Here is a 19789-nt window from a genome sequence, read left to right on the forward strand (position 1 = left end):
GCTTATTGCGATTTTTTTTACCAAAAATAGGCAGAAGAATACGTATCGGCCTAAACTGAGGAAAAAAAATGTTTTTATATATGTTTTTGGGGGATATTTATTATAGCAAAAAGTAAAAAATATTGCATTTTTTTTTAAATTGTCGCTCTATTTTTGTTTATAGCGCAAAAAATAAAAACCGCAGAGGTGATCAAATACCACCAAAAGAAAGCTCTATTTGTGGGGAAAAAAGGACGCCAATTTTGTTTGGGAGCCACGTCGCACGACCGCGCAATTGTCTGTTAAAGCGACGCAGTGCCGAATTGTAAAAACGCCTTTGGGCATTAAGCAGCATATTGGTCCGGGGCTTAAGTGGTTAATATACAGTACTGCAGAGGTTGAGTGGTAGACTAGACTTACCCAACCCCCATGAGGTAGCGAGGCTTGTCTCTGGGTAAGTGGTCTGTGCTGAGGGTCACCATCTTCCAGAAGTGATCTTTCTCCTCCCCTCCACTAAGGCCACCAATAGCAAAGCCGGGGACGTTCCGTTTGGTCATCTCTACAACAACAAAGAAATGTACCTAAAAGGGGGACGCCAGCTACAAAAAAGGGAAGCCTCACATACTTTGACTCGTATTAGTCTGTCACATTCAACTGCACATGTTATGTAATGTTAAAGATGGGTAACTTTTTTTTTTTTTTTTATATTATTTTAATACTGTAATTTTATCAGACAACAGATGCACACTGCCATCATTGGCCTCTGCAATCTTAAACCATTTGTTTTCTGACTAAAGCACTGAGTCTGCATGTGATCACTAAATCACTAGTAATCATACATCCTGAAGAAGCCCGGGTTGGAGGCAGGTGAAACCTGTCAACATCAGAGATGCAGTCCCTTTCCCTGCAGCCCAATGCTTTAATAGCCCATGTAGGCTGACCTGAAGGCAGGAACAAACTAAACAGCAGTAAAATACCACCAGTCACGGTAGGCCGTTCTACATATTGAGACAGAAGGGTCTGTTGTAGCAGCTATCATGGCCATTCATCGCCAGTTATAGATCTCCATATCGAGGAACAACATGTAGGATGGGTGGTTAGAAGCGATGACCACTGAAGCCTGAAAGTGCCAAGATGCCGCATTATTCTCCAGAGTGACTAATAATAAAAAATAACTGCAGTCACTGCAAACTTTGATTCAGCATACTTACCACATGATGATCTAAGTGTATAGACTGAATGAAAGGAGCAGCCTGATATAGCGCAATATGTTATATTAAAGCAAAACTACACTGTGAGCACGACAAACCAAACACGCCAATCCATTCTTTTTTAATAATCAATGTAAGATTACCCATCAATGTCTACATGGTCTAGTTTGCTTACTCACTCACTTCCTACTCCAAACACGGTGAGTCCCCCTCCTCAAAAAGGCACATATGTAGTCTCTAAAATGATTCAGAGAAGGGTTGGGAGAAAGTGCTGTGGTCAGATGAGACCAAAATTTTGCTTTTTGGCATTAACTTGACTCTCTGTGTTTGGAGGAAGAAGAATGCATAACCCTAAGAACACCATCCCTACAGTCAAGAACGGAGGTGGAAACATTATGCTTTGGGGTTGTTTCTCTGCTAAAAAGGTACAGGCCGACTTTGCCGCATTAAGAGGCCAATGGATGAGGCCATGTATTGTAAAATCTTGGATGAGAACCTTCTTCCCTCAGCCAGAACTCTGAAGATGGGTCGTGGATGGGTCTTCCAGCATGACAATGGCCCAAAATATACCTCCAAGGCAACAAAGGAGTGGATCAAGAAGAAGCTCATTAAAGTGGAGGTTCACCCTATAAAAAATTCTAACACTGCATCCAGCCCAGTTGTGCATATAAAATGACATTGACCTTTTTTTTTTCTTTTCCGTAGATATCGTTTAGCCGTGGAATTCACCGCGGCTTCCGGGTAGGGAATCCCGCGGGAGTGGGCGTTCCTATTGACATGCCAATTGATTGAGATGCTAAACGACGGCGCACACAGCGCGTCACGACTTCCCAAAGGAAGCTCGGCTCTATTCGGCGCCTGCGCACCGGCGGTGAATTCCACGGCTAAACGCTATCTACGGAAAAGAAAAAAAAAAAAGGTCAGTGTCATTTTATATGCACAACTGGGCTGGATGCAGTGTTAGAAATTTTTTATAGGGTGAACCTCCACTTTAAGGTCATGGAGTGGCCTAGTCAGTCTCCAGACCTTAATCCTATAAAAAATTTGTGGAGGGTGTTGAAACTTCAAGTTGCCAAGAAACAGCCAAGAAACCTTAAAGTGGATGTAAACCCCCAAATGTCACAATGTAGAGTATAAGATTTCCTATCATCTGTGCCCAGTCTCGCCACACAGAGTTAATCCAGCTCTGAGCAATCATATTTTATTGTTCAGTGAAATACAACAGACTTCCAGATAAAAACCAAAGTCCTTGCTTCTGAAAACAAAAGTGCACAATTCACATCCCCTCCCCTGTGTTTTGATTAAATGTTTTAAAAATATGGGGTGAGTCACAGTTCAGTGCCATGAGAAAATGCAACAGCCATCAGAATATACATAGAGCTGGAGGGAAGAGGGGAGGGGGATGTGAATTGAGCACTTTTTACAGAAGCTGTGCATGTCTGCAAGCAGTGCACCTGTCACTCAAGCAAGGACTTTGATTTTTATCTGGAAGTCTGTTTTATTTCCCTGAATAATGAAAAGAGGATTGCTCAGAGCTGAATTAACTATGTGTGGCAAGACTGGGCACAGATGATAGGAAATCTTATTCTCTACATTGCGACATTAAAAAAAAAAAAAAAAATGGGTTTACATCCACTTTAAGGATTTAGAGAAGATCTGTAAAGAAGAGTGGAATAAAATCCCTCTGAGATGTGTGCAGACCTGGTAACCAACTACAAGAAACGTCTTACCTCTGTGCTTGCCAACAAGGGTTTCTGCACCAAGTACCAAGTCTTATTTTGCTTGGGGATCCAATACTTATTTTACTTACTGAACTGCAACTCAAATTTATAACATTTGTTTTATGTGTTGTTTCTGGATTTTTGGTTGATTGTGTCTCTATCATTTAAAATACAGCTACGATAAAAATTCTACACCGCTATACACTATTTTTTTTTTTCCCAACTCAGTGGCCAGAACAAAAAACAAAAAACAAAAACTGACAGCCCAGGTCGGAGTCGCTGTACTAACTATGCAATGTTAGTAGATCGATCTCCCCTGCTGTTCCATTGTGTTCTGACAGGGTGACGGCACCCCCGTCAGAACACTGCAGTCAATGCTCCTTTTCCGTGCCATGCCCCGTTGACAGAAGCCGGACCAGCCACAGTACACAGAAGCCAAATGTCGGCTGGTTTCAAAAGAACCGGCTGATGCTGCTCGACATTCAGCCTGTGTGTACTAAGCTTAGCAGCCAGGTTTAACAATTAGCAGCTGGGTTGGTAACTGTACAAGTCATTTTGCAGAAGAACAGTAAACCACAGATTGCAGGTGGGAAGGGGTTAATCCAATACCCATGGTGTCATAAAATGCATCAACACGGATGCCAATTGTCCAGAACATGACTTGGGTGTGAAAGTTTGTAAAATCGAATTACATGAGCCTATTACCTTGATGTCCTGAAGGCTGGAACAAGTGTTAATTGTTTGAGTTACATGGCGGAAGGTGCGAATTATTGTCAAATCTTCAGGACAGAGATCATAAAACTGCTTTATATGCGGGTGACAGTGAGAAAGGCCCCACCTCTGTTATCGTTAGTGTGACAAATGCCATCTATCAAACCTCTGGTGAACCTGTTCTTCTCTTTGCCAACAAAGTGCACCTCGCTATTCTTGAGAGAATGTCACTTCCCCTCAGGAGACCCTGTCACCAGACTATTATTTAAGCAATATTTTCATAAGGTTATATGTGCACTAAACACATTTTAGGTGTATTCCATTTTGAACCACATTTATTTATATTAGGGTTGTCCCGATACCGATACCAGTATCGGTATCGGGACCGATACCGAGTATTTGCGGGAGTACTCGTACTCGCGCAAATACCCCCGATACTAAATAGAATACTTTCCCCCCCCCCCCCCCCGCCGCCGCATCGCGCCGCCGCATCGAAAGCCGCCGCATCGCACCGCCGCATGGGTTAAACGCCGTGCGGGAACATCACAGCTTTCATTTGAATAGCTGTAGTGTTCCCGCGCGTATAGACACTCCCCCTTGCCCGGGATTGGATGGGTGATCGTGATCTGTCCAATCCCGAGCAAGGGGGAATGTCTATACGCGCAGGCAAAACAGCTATTCAAATGAATGCTGTGATCTTCTCCATGCGGCGGCAAAGGTATGGGGGACATTGCTGGAGGGACATGGCATTGCTGGAGGGACATGGCATTGCTGGAGGGACATGGCATTGCTGGAGGGACATGGCATTGCTGGAGGGACATGGCTGGAGGGACATGGCATTGCTGGAGGGACATGGCTGGAGGGACATGGCTGGAGGGACATGGCTGGAGGGACATGGCATTGCTGGAGGGACATGGCATTGCTGGAGGGACATGGCTGGAGGGACATGGCATTGCTGGAGGGACATTGCTGGAGGGACATGGCATTGCTGGAGGGACATGGCATTGCTGGAGGGACATGGCATTGCTGGAGGGACATGGCTGGAGGGACATGGCTAGAGGGACATGGCTGCATATGTGAGGGACATGGCTAGAGGGACATGGCTAGAGGGACATGGCTGCATATGTGAGGGACATGGCTAGAGGGACATGGCTGCATATGTGGGGGACATGGCTGGGGGGACATGGCTGCATATGTGGGGGACATGGCTGGGGGGACATGGCTGCATATGTGGGGGACATGGCTGGGGGGACATGGCTGCATATGTGGGGGACATGGCTGCGGGGACATGGCTGCATATGTGGGGGACATGGCTGCATTTGGGGACACATTTAAAAAAAGTATCGGTATTCGGTATCAGCGACTACTTGAAAAAAAGTATCGGTACTTGTACTCGGTCCTAAAAAAGTGGTATCGGGACAACCCTAATTTATATTTATTAAAATTCTTAAAAGTACAAAACGCAGTCAGTTACCTGTAGGCCTCGATGCGCCGAGAACAACAATACAGCAACAACCAAAAAAAAAAACACACAGGCAGCAGAACAGATCAAAATTTAAAATGGTTAGCAGATCAAAGAACTATAAAAACCTATGTAATTCCATAGGCTTGACTGAAAAGCTCAGTTTTTAGAAGCTTCCTGAACTTAAAAAGATCATTCTCAAGCCTTAATTTTAGAGGCAGGGAGTTCCAAAACTGTGCTCCCTGGACCGCACTTGTCTTCCCTCCGCATTTTTTTTTTCGAAATTTAGGGATCACCAAAGTTTCCGACTTAGCCGACCTTAAGGTACGGTTAGGCACATACTTGGTGAATTTTTCCTGCAGGTACACTGGCCCCTTGCCATGGGTAGCCCTGTGCACCATGCAACCAGTCTTAAACAGAACCCGTTCCTTCACAGGTAGCCAATGCAGGGCTCTCAGCGATGACGTGATGTGGTCACGACGACCAACACCCGTGAGTAGCCTCGCAGCGGCATTCTGAATAAGCTGTAATTTGTGAATGATGTTATTAGGTAAACCCAGGTACAAAGCGTTACAGTAATCTAATCGACTTCCGATAATGGCATTGACAATAGAGATCTTGTGCGATTCTTCAATGAAGCGAAAAGTCGACCTCAGGAGTTTCAAGTGGAAGTGACAAGAACTCACCACCTGGTTTACCTGTGGTCGTAGCGTTAATCTCTCGTCCAAGATGATAGCCAAATCCCTGACCTGGGTGACTGGTACTGGGACCGATGAAAACGAGTCTGGCCAAGTAGGGAAACCGCCCGCCCATGACTGATTGCATAAAACCATGCACTCAGTTTTGGAGCCATTGAGCATAAGATAATTGGCCCCCATCCAGGCTTGAATTTCCTCCAGGCAGGTGGCCAGAGTTATCTGTGCCCCCCCCCATCCTTGGGCAGAGGAATGTAGAACTGGGTGTCGTCAGCATAGACATGAAAAGATAGGTTGTGGCGGCGGATGATATACAGCAGAGGCCTCATGTAAATGTTAAACAGGAGCGGCGATAACGCCGACCCTTGAGGGACTCCACAGAACAGGGGACTATCAGAAGAGCAGTGCAGTCCCAGCCTTACTCTCTGAACCCTGTCCAGCAGGAATGAGGTCATCCATGCCAATGCTGTACCATCAATGCCTGCCACAGTCCCTAAACGATCAAGTAGTCTAGAATGATCGATAGTGTCGAATGCTGCCGACAGATCCAGCATTACCAAGCCCGAAGCCTCATTTCTGTCCAGGGCCCAGAGGAGATCGTCCTGGACTTTGGTCAAGGCGGTTTCAGGACCTCTTTCTGGTCGGAATCCAGATTGGAAATCATCCAAAATGGAATTGGACTCGAGATGGGGCTGAATTTGCCTTCTTTGAATTCGCTCGCCATTTTCTTTTAACACTTTTCCTCTCTTCTTACATCTACCTTCTTTCACATATACCTGCCTAGGTATGACATCTCACCGGAAAATTGTCCTCTTAGCAAACCTGTGACGGGAGGGCCCATGGAACCCAGAAACCCTTGGAGAGGTTGCAAACCCTTGTTTCAGCTCCCCATGCACCCCCTATGTCTAAGTTACCCTGTGTCAATAAGGGGCACAGGGTGACTGAGAAAATGTGGCTTGGATTACTTAAAATTGGATAGATAGATATATATATATATATATATATATATATATATATATATATATATATATATATATATATATATATATATATATACACACACATATATATATACATATATATACACACACAGTACAGACCAAAAGTTTGGACACACCTTCTCATTCAAAGAGTTTTCTTTATTTTCATGACTATGAAAATTGTAGATTCACACTGAAGGCATTAAAACTATGAATTAACACATGTGGAATTATACATAACAAAAAAGTGTGAAACAACTGAAAATATATTTCATATTCTAGGTTCTTCAAAGTAGCCACCTTTTGCAGCAGACACATCTCTAGAACTGGTAAGAGGAGACTGTGTGAATCAGACCTTCATGGTAGAATATCTGCTAGGAAACCACTGCTAAAGAAAGGCAACAAGCAGAAGAGACTTGTTTGGGCTAAAGAACACAAGGAATGGACATTAGACCAGTGGAAATCTGTGCTTTGGTCTGATGAGTCCAAACTTGAGATCTTTGGTTCCAACCCCCGTGTCTTTGTGCGACGCAGAAAAGGTGAATGGATGGACTCTACATGCCTGGGTCCCACCGTGAAGCATGGAGGAGGAGGTGTGATGGTGTGGGGGGCTTTGCTGGTGACACTGTTGGGGGATTTATTCAAAATTGAAGGCATACTGAACCAGCATGGCTACCACAGCATCTTGCAGCGGCATGCTATTCCATCCGGTTTGCGTTTAGTTGGACCATCATTTATTTTCAACAGGACAATGACCCCAAACACACCTCCAGGCTGTGTAAGGGCTATTTGACCAAGAAGGAGAGTGATGGGGTGCTGCACCAGGTGACTACCTCTTGAAGTTCATCAAGAGAATGCCAAGAGTGTGCCAAGCAGTAATCAAAGCAAAAGGTGGCTACTTTAAAGAACCTAGAATATGAAATATATTTTCAGTTGTTTCACACTTTTTTGTTATGTATAATTCCACATGTGTTCATTCATAGCTTTGATGCCTTTAGTGTGAATCTACAATTTTCATAGTCATGAAAATAAAGAAAACTCTTTGAATGAGGTGTGTCCAAACTTTTGGTCTGTACTGTACGTACGTACGTACATACATACATATATACACACACAAATAAATAAATAAAATCGATAGATACACACACACACACACACACACACACACACACACACACACATATATATATATATATATATATATATATATATATATATATATATATATATATACATACACACATACACACACACGCGCGCGCACATACACACGCGCGCACATACACACGCGCGCGCACAGAAAATATGAAAAAAAGAATTTGGGATTTTTAAGGCAAAAAAGAATCATTTTGATTTTTATATAAAAAATATATTTAATTTGACATGTAAACATTATTGAAAAAAGTTAATTGAAAATTCAACATGTTGCATATATTGTACAAAATATTAAAACATATAACCCTCTACTCGTTACAATCGGCTTTTTACTGGTGGTCACAGGAATTACAACTTTGTTTTTTAAATATATGCAATGTCTTAATATTTTGTACAATATATGCAACATGTTGAATTTTCAATTAACTTTTTTCCATAACGTGACATGTCAAATAAAATATATTTTTTATATAAAAAAAATCTAAATTATTCTTCATCGCCTTAAAAATTCCAAATTAGAGTTTTTTCATATTTCTTCTGTCATTAGGAGATGATGGCAATTACATGTCCAATTCTTTGAGTCTAAGAGAAATGCCGCGTACACACGATCGGTCAAACCGATGAGAACGGTCTGATGGACCATTTTCTTCAGACCAAACCGATCGTGTGTGGGCCCCATTGGTTATTTATCCATAGGTTAAAAAAAAAGCAATCTTGTTTTAAATTTAACTGATAGATACCTAACCAATAGGAAAAAAAACGATCTTTTGTAGGCACGTCCATCAGTTAAAAATCCACGCATGCTCAGAATCAAGTCAACGCAACCGATGAAAATGGTCCATCAGACCGATTTTATCGGATGGACCGATCGTGTGTACAGGGCAATAGAGATGGTAGAGATGGAGATAGAGATGATGGAGATAGAGATACATATTCCTGGTTTGTTTGATTCTGAACTCGACATGTTAATTGAAAGAGCCGATCTTATTGGCCTCTGTACAATGTAGGAGACGGATAGTCTGCTACTGGAAGCTCCTGTGAGAAGATGCCCTGTGTTTATATATTTATGATCATTTGTGTTGTTCCTTCTGAGCTGAAAAGACAACAAGGCTGCCCTCAAAGGTCATACCTCTGAGTCACCTAGGCTGGGTAAATGACTAGTTAATTAGCTCATGTTAATTTATGTTTCTGCCAACAGTGGTATTGGTAGGGAGACCTCCTTCTGAATTGTGTATATAAGACTGTATTCTTGTTCTAATAAATGTTCCATGTTCAAGTTGTTTAACAGAGCTAGTCACGTCTGATTCTTGGTTACACTATATGGGCTGTAATAATTGATATCTGAAGGTTATTAGAGGAAGCAGTGTACGGATGAAAGCACTCAAGCGGAGTGCGATAGGGATCCGTTACAAACTCCACAATTGTTTTTCTTCATTTGCCGTGCTTTTGTGCCTTTTTCTTTAAAAGGAGAAGTACAGCCAAAGCTTGTGTGGCTGTACTTCTCCTGTGGATCATATAAATGCAGTTCATTCTGCACTCCTGTGACCAGTTTTCAGCAGACAGCGGGCTGAGGCCTGCTTTTTCATATTGTTCACGTTTTCGGTTATAGATTCAAATTGACTTCCTTGGACGCGCTTGTACGTTTCCAGTTTTCTATAAGTTTCTGTATACTTTACCATTGTAAACCTTTCTTTAGGCCCCTTTCACACTGGGGCGTTTTTAGAGCGTTATTCGAGTGTTATTCGAGCGAAGCCTCATCTGCAATCCCAATGTGCTGGTAAAGCACAGCTAAGACCCTAACGTTTTAGGGCGTTTTTGCAGTGCCTCAGTGTGAAAGGGTAGGGCGTTTTTACAGCGCTTTCAATACATTTCAATGGAGAGGGGCGTTTTTGGAGCGTTTTTTTCAGCGCCCCAAAGCTGCTCCAAAGATGCTGCTGGCAGGACTCGGTGTGAAAGGGTCCATTGAGATGCATGGAGAGCGTTTTATGAGCGTTTTAATGCTATTTTTAAAGCTAAAACGCTGTAAAAAAGCTTCCAGTGTAAAAGGGGTCTTAAAGTGGAGGTTCACCCCAAATATAAATTTTTAACATTAGATTGAGGCCAATTAAGGGGAGCAGAAATGGGTATTTTTTTTTAAAACAATGCCGTACTTACCGTTGTAGAGATAGATGTTCTCCCGCCGCTTCCGGGTATGGGCTGCGGGACTGGGCGTTCCCATTTGATTGACAGGCTTCTGATAGGCTTCTGACGGTCGCATCCAGCGCGTCACGAGTTTTTCCGAAAGTAGCCGAACGTCGGTGCGCAGGCACAGTATAGAGCCGCACCGACGTTCGGCTTCTTTCGCCACCTGGTGACGCGCTGTATGCGACCGTCGGAAGGCTGTCAATCAAATAGGAACGCCCAGTCCCGAAGATCATACCCGGAAGCGGCGGGAGAACATCGATCTCTAAAACGGTAAATACGGCCATCTTAAGTGTGGGCATCATGAAGCCAGACTGTATGACTTCCTGGATTTCAGCCTTGCAAATCGCGCACATGCTCAGTGCTGCACAAGCAGTGTCAGATCAGGTTTCAGCACCTGTGCTGTCCAAGTCACATGATTCTTCGAGACTGGGGAGTGCACAGACTCCTGGAAAGTTACACCCACTACATTCCCAGGAGTCTGTGCGGTGTAGGTTAGGAAGCTTAAGCACCTAGGTGCAGGAAGTGGGAAGATTAACTATTCTGCCTAGCAACAACACTTTGAAGGCATCTAAAAAAAAAAAAAAAAATTTGTAAAGGACTAATGACATTTTTTTAAAACTACTGATGTAATGTTATATTTATGGGTGGAACTCCACTTTAAACAGATTTTATCCATGTTGTTTAATTGTTAAAACCTCCTGTGTGTAGTCTCAAAGTCCTGAGACTGCTGCTGGGGAACGCCATCTTGGATGTTAGGTCAGCAGCCCCAGCAGTTGTCACACAAGTGGTCTTTAGATTAGCGTTGTAGTGCAGGGATCTGATATGACGAAACATACGTACCCTCTAAACATTTCTTGCGGAGCTGAGCGTCAAGTCCTCCCTGTATAATGGCAAACAGGTTCTGTTTCTCTGGGCGTTTATTGGCAGCGAGGCAGCGATCTAACCAGCGGATGGATCTATTAAGAAAGAACTCTGGTCAAAAGTGAAACCATTTTAAAGCTGTGATAGAATTTTAAATTATGTCCGATTCTGCGCAAATGGCCATGGATTTTTTTTATTTATTACAGATATTTATATATCCGACAATTTTTTTTACAACACTTTACATATACTGTGCTAGGAGGGTTTTTGAACCTACAGAAATCAAACGTAAATACGTTTGCGCCCGTCCAAACAAATGGTACCGTAGTACCATGGGTTTTGGTGCTGCGCAATTTAAAAAATCATGCTTGCCCCCTTTTACCAGATTTACACGCATAGATAAGTTAATTAAAAAAAATTGGATGCACCGCCTGGTGTAAACGAGCCCTCAGACTGGTGTGCCCTGGGATTGTACCCGATTCGAAAGGATGCCTTAACTTAAAGCGGGGGTTCACCCTAAAAAAATTAAAAAAATTCTACCATGCCATCCAGCATACTAGCGCGAGCTACAGTATGCCTTTATTTATTTATTTTTGCGCCGTACTCACAGTTTAATCCCGTAGTGAAGTTTCAGACTCCCCGCGGGGAATGGGCGTTCCTATGCAGAGGGGAACATGATTGACGGCCGGCTATGGCGCGTCACGCTTCCCGAAAATAGACGAAATACGGGATTAAACTGCGAGTACGGCGCACAAAAAATAAATAAAGGCATACTGTAGCTCGCGCTAGTATGCTGGATTTCATGGTAGAAACTTGTTTTTTAGGGTGAACCACCGCTTTAAAAAAAACACTGGTCTAGGCAACCCTTTCATTGATTCCGGCTGCTGACCCCCACCTCCGTACAAGACACAGTACATGGAGGTCAGCAGGGGGAACCAGTTCAAAGCCTCGTACACACGATCGGATCTTCCGACGGGAATTGTGTGTTGACAGCCTATTGGCAATTTGTTGTCGGATTTTCCAAACGTGTGTACACACAAGTCCGTCGGACAAAAGTCCAAAGTACAAACACGCATGCTCGGAAGCAATGATCACCAAACACAACATTAGCAAAAGGGGCCCAAAGGGTGGCGCTAAAGAGCTGGGAAAAAAAAAACGTAGTACGTAACTACGTTCATGTTTGTTGGCCGACAATTGCGTGCCATTTGTATGCAAGACAAGTTCATGGCCAACGCCCTTCGGACAAAAGTCAGAGGCTTTGTCTGCGGAAAAGCCGATCGTGTGTACGAGGCTTAAGTCTTTACCGTCTTTTTTTTTTTTTTTTAAGTTAGTAGCTATATTTTATTTAGTAGGTACGTGACACGGTCAACACATCTGCATTAAAGGATAAGTTCACCTTTGGAACATGTTACATGTGTCCCCCCCCCCCCTTTTTTTATAGAGTGGAACATGTAACATGCTCCAACATCTGCACCTTCTTCCCCCTCACTATGACAGTGGGTGGGGGAAGCTTCTCTTTGCATCTGCTGTCACAATTTGAAAACAGCGCGGCCGTGCGGGGCTCCGCCCACACGGCTACATCATTCATTCAGTTTCCTGTGAATGAATAGACTACAAGTACCATCAGCCATTGCAGCTGATAGCCTATAATTTTCAATCAACTGCAAGGGTTGCTGGTGGGTAGTCCATTCATCTTCCTGTTCGGTCAACTGCCTGCCTGTACCAGAGGTACAGACAGCTAGCCTGGAGGTCTGCAGGATCCTATCACTGCATATGCGATCTACTGATCGCAGGTGCAATACTCTGCAGGCTCTTTAGAGAAAAAAAAAATGTACATTTTTTTACCAGGATAAAAAATGTGCATTTTTTTTTTTTTTTTTTCAAAAGCTGAACTTAGCCTTTCAAAATAGAGAATGCAAATAAGGATTGTATCATGTTTCACCATCTGTTACTTCTCCAGCATTTCCAGAGCCAGCTCCACCACTCTAAAGCCTCATACACACGATCGGACTTCCATCGGAAAAATCTGTGGAATTTTGTCCGGAGGGCGTTGGCCCTGAACATGTTCTGCATACAGACGGCAGAACTTTTTCAGCCAACATAAAACGAAACTACGTTGTTTTTCAGCTCTTTAGTGCCACCCATTGGGCAACTTCTGCTAATGTTGTCTTATGGTTAGCATTGGTTCAGAGCATGCGCGTTTGTACTTTGGAATTTAGTCCAACAGACTTTTGTACACACCATCGGATAATCCGACGGAACACATTTGTTGCCGGACAATTTGAGAGCATGCACAGCCAACATTTGTTGTCAGAAATTCCGACAACAATTGTCCGATGGAGCGTACAGATGGTCGGATTAGACCGACAAAACCCTTCCATCACACAATTGTTGTCGGAATATCCGATCATGTTACACGATCTAGTCTAAAAATATTGCTGGTGGGAAGAATTCGATGGGGAATGTAATAAAGAGAAGTACCGTATTTTCCGGCGTATAAGACGACTTTCTGGATGCGTCTTATACGCCGGGGACGGTCTCCGTGCTGCGAGAGCGTCAATGATTTAAAAGCCGCTCCTTCTTCTCAGCGTGTCCTGTGATAGGCAGAACACAAATCTTCCCAGCAGCGCCTCTGTTCTGTGTTCCTCCTATCACAGATGCCTTCTCATCCTCGGACGAGAGGACGTCCGTGATAGGCGCTGCTGGGAAAATTTGTGTTCCGCCTATCACAGGACACGCTGAGAAGAAGGCTTTCAAATCATTGACACTCGCGCTCGCAGCACGGAGACTGTCACCGCCTGCAAAAAAGTGAGTGTTTGCAGTGATTGCACTGGGGGGCAAGTTCAGGCACAGAGAGGGGCAAGTTCAGGCACAGAGAGGGGCAAGTTCAGGCACAGAGAGGGGCAAGTTCAGGCACAGAGAGGGGCAAGTTCAGGCACAGAGAGGGGCAAGTTCAGGCACAGAGAGGGGCAAGTTCAGGCACAGAGAGGGGCAAGTTCAGGCACAGAGAGGGGCAAGTTCAGGCACAGAGAGGGGCAAGTTCAGGCACAGAGAGGGGCAAGTTCAGGCACAGAGAGGGGCAAGTTCAGGCACAGAGAGGGGCAAGTTCAGGCACAGAGAGGGGCAAGTTCAGGCACAGAGAGGGGCAAGTTCAGGCACAGAGAGGGGCAAGTTCAGGCACAGAGAGGGGCAAGTTCAGGCACAGAGAGGGGCAAGTTCAGGCACAGAGAGGGGCAAGTTCAGGCACAGAGAGGGGCAAGTTCAGGCACAGAGAGGGGCAAGTTCAGGCACAGAGAGGGGCAAGTTCAGGCACAGAGAGGGGCAAGTTCAGGCACAGAGAGGGGCAAGTTCAGGCACAGTGAGGGGCAAGTGATGGCACAGTGAGGGGCAAGTGATGGCACAGTGAGGGGCAAGTGATGGCACAGTGGGGGCATGTAATGTAATGGCACAGTGAGATTTGAAAAAGCCTGTTTCTGTCAGTGGTTCTGGCTACCCCTCAGCTTCCAGAAAGACTAGTAAGAAGGGGGTAGTCTTATACAGTGAGTATATCCCAAAACCAAAAATTTTCCTGGAAAATTAGGGGGTCTTATACGCCGGAAAATACGGTATTACGTGTAATAACACACAGGCATGGCTCTAAGTGCATTGTCTACTGCTAACCTGTACATGGCCTCCTCCACACGGGGTCCGGAGATGGTACTGCTCACCACGTCATCAAGCTGCATCATGATGTCAGAACCTGAGAGAGAAGATACAGAGCAGCTGTGTGAATCAGAAATGTAGAACAAGCCATTTATTGTGTCCCTTAGAAAATGATAACTGATCAATGGTTCTAATTTAGACATGTTTATAAAACTTACCAATAGCATTCTGGATTTCAATAGACTTCTCTGGAGTGAGTAAGATCTCTCTGTTATCATAGGGAGACGTGAAATGAACGCCTTCTTCTGTCACCTTGGAAAGTTCCACCAAAGACACCATCTGAAAGCCGCCACTGTCCTAAAATCACCAATTATTATTATTATTATACAGGATTTATATAGCGCCAACAGTTTGCGTAGCGCTTTACATCAGGGAAGACAGTATAGTTACAGTACAATACAGGAGAGATCATAGGGCCCTGCTCATTAGCGCTTACAATCTAGAAGGGAGGGAGCTTAGAAGTGGAACAAAGGGTAGTAGCAATGGGGATCATCAATTATTAGAATTGGAAACCATAAGCCCCAGACACATACCGTGTTTCCCCGAAAATAAGCCCAGGTCTTATTTTGGCACCCAAAAACACACTAGGGCTTATTTTCGGGGTAGGGCTTGCTATTTATATTTTTGTGAAGAGAGTAAAAATGCTTACAAATTGCTAGAATCCTCACCACCACAGTACAATGTAATGTAAAAAGTATGTGTGTCTGCAATCTGTGCTGTGCCACATACCTTCCTATAGTGCAGTTCGGAGCTTCCGTGACCCCCCTGATCGTCTTCCCTGGCACAAGCATTGCAGAGGTAGGGGGCCAAGATCCCCGCTGAGAAGAGGAGAGCTGTGGGGATCAACTGAGCGCAGCTCTGCGCTTTCCGATGGTCCTCCTGTGTTCTCTTACCCACTCCAAGCTTTACAGAGGGAGGAGGGCCAGAGATCCCCCGCTGACAGTTGGAAGAAGAGAAGAGCTGTGGGGATCAGCTCAGCGCGGCTCTGCACTTTCCGATGGCCCGCATTAAATCTCTTACCTGCTCCAAGCCTTGCAGAGGGGGGGCCGAATTCCTCCGCTGACAGCTGGGAGAAGAGACGAGCTGCGGGAGGTCAGCTGAGCGGCGTTCTACGGTAAGAAGGCATCTCACTCAACTATACCACAGAAACACCCTCCACACAAAACACTACATAAAAAAAAACACTACAATACAGAGGATTCCAGCAGTCCACAATCACTTCAAACTAGGGCTTATTTTCGGGGTAGGGCTTATATTGCAGCCCTTCCTGAAAATTGGGGTAGGTCTTATTTTCGGGGTAGGTCTTATTTTCGGGGAAACACGGTAACATGATCCTCATTTTGGGAGCTGGTCCGCACTGGTAGAGATGAGCTGGGTTTGGAGCTAAGCTCAGTCCCAACCCATTTTGCCCAAACTCATGGGAAACTGTCAGACGATTGTATTCTTTCTGGCCAAATAAGCTGCGGGCAAAAGATTCCCTGCCAGAGACAGGAGATGTACACAAAGACCTGGCAACTGTGGAATATGTTTGAGTACCCCGATGAAGGACAAAGCCTCAGGGGGAAAGACGCGACAGTTAGTCAGCTCAGCCCCCAGCCACCTGCCCTGGCCTCCGACACTTATACCGCGTACACACGATCATTTTTCGGCATGTAAAAAACGACGTTGTTTAAAAATGTCATTTTAAATGATGGTGTGTGGGCTTCACATCATTTTTCGGCTTCTGAAAAACGAAAAAAATTCAAACATGCTGCATTTTTTAACGACGTTTTAAACAATGTCGTTTTTCGGGTTGTAAAAAATGATCGTGTGTCGGCTAAAACGACGTGAAAAACCCGAGCATGCTCAGAAGCAAGTTATGAGACGGGAGCGCTCGTTCTGGTAAAACTACCATTCGTAATGGAGTAAGCACATTCATCACGCTGTGACAGAAAAGCGCGAATCGTCCTTTACTCACACAAAATCAGCTAAAGCAGCCCAAAGGGTGGCGTCATCCGCATGGAAATTCCCCTTTATAGTGCCGTCGTACGTGTTGTACGTCGCCGCGCTTTTCTAGAGCAATTTTTTTCCACCATCGTGCATAGGCAACATCGTTTTAATGATGAAGTTGGAATAAAAGTTGTTTTTTCTAGAGGCTGAAAAACGTCGTTTTTTACAAGCCGAAAAATGATCGTGTGTACGCGGCATTAGATACTGGTGACATGCATTAAGGCGTTGGCGCCATATTGGGCGCCTTCCCGAATCCTTGTTCCTACTGACCCTCCCCCTTTCCTTTTCTTCTACCCTCCCTCTCCCTATATTTTTGGGTCTATCCTACTTGTGTATACTTTCTCGACTTTACTACTCTTCATGATTTTTCCTTCTTCTAATAATATTTTAAAAATTAGAAGGGAGACTGGGTCTGTAGGACCAAGATACCTGGGACTCCCCCTGCTTAAGTACCCAAACAGGTTTTTTGTTTTGAGGGGATGATGCGGTCCATGAGGGGGGTCACATACCTGAATTATACATGGATTCCCACAGGAACGCTCGAGTTCCCCCATTGTGACGCCGACAACAGACCGCACGTTACTGCTTCTTGATGGCGTGTAATGCAAGCCCATGTAACTTCACCTGTATCAATGTGTGCTTGATGCATTTAGTTGTTTTGGTCCCTTATTTATAATATATATATATATATATATAATATATATATATATATATATATATATATATATATATATATATTATTCCCTGCCATGCAGTTGCACATATTAAAAGGCATGGATGCCCATGACTTCATGGACCTAATTTGGCCAAATGGCCATATTAGGACTGCGTCTTTGTCTTAATGGCCAAGAATGTTACGAGTATCACCACCCCTTTGTTACTTGCAGCTGAGGGGCAGGCAATTTTCCACCCACAGCTCATTGGCCCAGCAATACCGCTATCTTCAATGGCTGGACTGACCCCACGCTCATCCCTACTAACTAGGTTTTCTGTGGATTTAGATTTGCATATCAGCGTATGCTCTCTGGCGGTCTGATTATGACAGATTTTTGAGACTCAAAGCGGTACAATTGTTTTGCATAGAAATTTGGAGTTTTATATTGTAGGCCTGTAATTCTTAGGAATAACTCACTTAAAATCCCTCTAAACAAGAGTCTAGTAGACACCCGGGTATGATAAAGTTTGAAACATGAAATCATAAATTATAAAACATAATAAATAATAATAATAATAATAATAATAATAAAATGAATTTCCTCACGACTCACCATCGCTAAATTCTCCAAGTGTTCTAATTTAGTCTAAAACTACTTTTGACGTAAAGGGACACTTTTACAAATTTGGGATCAATTTTCCAGAGGATAATGCAGTTTGTTGAAGATTTCATTCTAATTGGCGCCTATGGGTTATAGTATCTTGCACATTTAGTTCCGACCATTTGTGTAGCAGCGAACGCAGCAACTTACGGTGAGAAGGTTCCGGTCCCAATTCATGAAACCATGCAGGCCATTCACTTTCTTCATCACTTCGGGACCCTATATAAAAAAAAAAAAAAAAAAAAAAAAAAGTAATATATATATACACACACACACACATCTTTTTATTTTTTTTAAATCGGAACTAAAATGCCAAATTAAAAAAACACACACACACACACCTTTCCCCCATCCATGTTCCTAGTCATTTTATTCTCATAGCGCATACTGCACAGCATTAAAGGGGTTGTAAAGGTAAAAAAAACAATCCTAAATAGCTTCCTTTACCTAAGTGCATCACTTACCTCATCCTTCCATTTTGCTTTTAAATGTCCTTATTTCTTCTGAGAAATCCTCACTTCCTGTTCTTCTGTCTGTAACTCCACACAGTAATGCAATGCTTTCTCCCTGGTGTGGAGTGATGTGCTCGCCCCCTCCCTTGGACTACAGGAGAGTCAGGACGCTCTCTACGTTGCAGATAGAGAAAGGAGCTGTGTGTTGGTGGGTGTCCTGACTCTCCTGTAGTCCGAGGGAGGGGGCGAGCACGACACTCCACACCAGGGAAAAAGCCTTGCATTACTGTGTGGAGTTACAGACAGAAGAACAGGAAGTGAGGATTTCTCAGAAGAAATAAGGACATTTAAAAGCAAAATGGAAGGATGAGGTAAGTGAAGGAGCACTGCACTAAGGTAAAGGAATCTATTTAGGTAAAAAAAAAAAAATTGTACCTTTACAACCCCTCTAAGGGTAAAGCTGGGTGTCATTCCTGTATGCCGTCTGCTTCATACAGGGTACGGGAATTTCAGCAGATCCACACTAAGGGAGAACAGGGCAAGGTAGTAGCTTTGCCTCCCATCCTCAATGTCTGTCCTGGCATGGCCCCATTCAACATCAACAGCCTACAAGTCATTCCTCCCCCCTTGTGAGGCGATTGGCAGGTACACGGCTTTGACCAATCTCCTGGGTAAAGGGTTAGTTCACCTTTTCACAAATAATTAAATGATCAACTAACTCACACCTCCGCAGTCCTCTGGTCTCTGATGCATGTACCTTATATGATCACCATCTTGTGATGCCCTCACCAGCCCATATAATGGTCTGGCACTGTTGGCTGTGTAAAAGCATAAATGCAAGCAATGGCTGTGTGACCACGCTAGCCAAGAGGAATCTTTTTGAGGCTCCTTTGTTCTGGGATGACAATCCAGAACAGAGCAAAGAGATTCTCATTGGTCATGATGGTCAAGTGTCCAGCGCTGGGAAATGACTGCTCACCACTGAGAGTAGGGATGAGTTTAGGTGTGTTTAGACACGAGGCCAAACCTGCCTGAGCTACATCGGGAAGCTGTCAAGTGCAAGGAGTATGTATACATGTGGCTGTGGGGCAGGGGATGCCTCTGCCACCTATGATTGGCTGTTGGCTTTGACAGCTTCCTGGTGGGATAGCTCAGGCAGGATTAGACTCCCGTCCGAACACACCTGAGCTTAAAGTATAACTATAGGCAAAACTTTTTCCCCCCCATATTTTGGATAGAGTAAGGGAGGGTTAAAACCCTTGTAAACCCTTGCCCAGCTGTGCAAAATCACTTACCTGTGCGATTTGTGCATGCGGTGTAGGGGGCGCACGCACGCCGTCGGAGCATCGCTCCTGCTGTGACTGGACACAG

The 19789-nt window shown here is 44.2% G+C and overlaps 1 protein-coding gene across 1 annotated transcript in view; it reads right to left on the minus strand.

Annotated features, from left to right (window-relative positions):
- The window catches only part of QTRT1 (queuine tRNA-ribosyltransferase catalytic subunit 1), a 66698-nt gene that overhangs the window by 42797 nt on the left and 4112 nt on the right, over positions 1-19789 (minus strand). The window contains exons 2-6 of the mRNA XM_040346447.1: positions 18117-18185; positions 14820-14958; positions 14620-14698; positions 10939-11054; positions 400-538 (exon numbers count right to left, since the gene is read on the minus strand). Of these exons, the coding sequence (XP_040202381.1) occupies positions 400-538; positions 10939-11054; positions 14620-14698; positions 14820-14958; positions 18117-18185 (542 nt within the window). The remainder of the gene's footprint in view (positions 1-399; positions 539-10938; positions 11055-14619; positions 14699-14819; positions 14959-18116; positions 18186-19789) is intronic.

The sequence above is a fragment of the Rana temporaria genome, chromosome 3 (assembly GCF_905171775.1).
Source record: "Rana temporaria chromosome 3, aRanTem1.1, whole genome shotgun sequence".
Classification (NCBI taxonomy): Eukaryota; Metazoa; Chordata; class Amphibia; order Anura; family Ranidae; genus Rana; species Rana temporaria.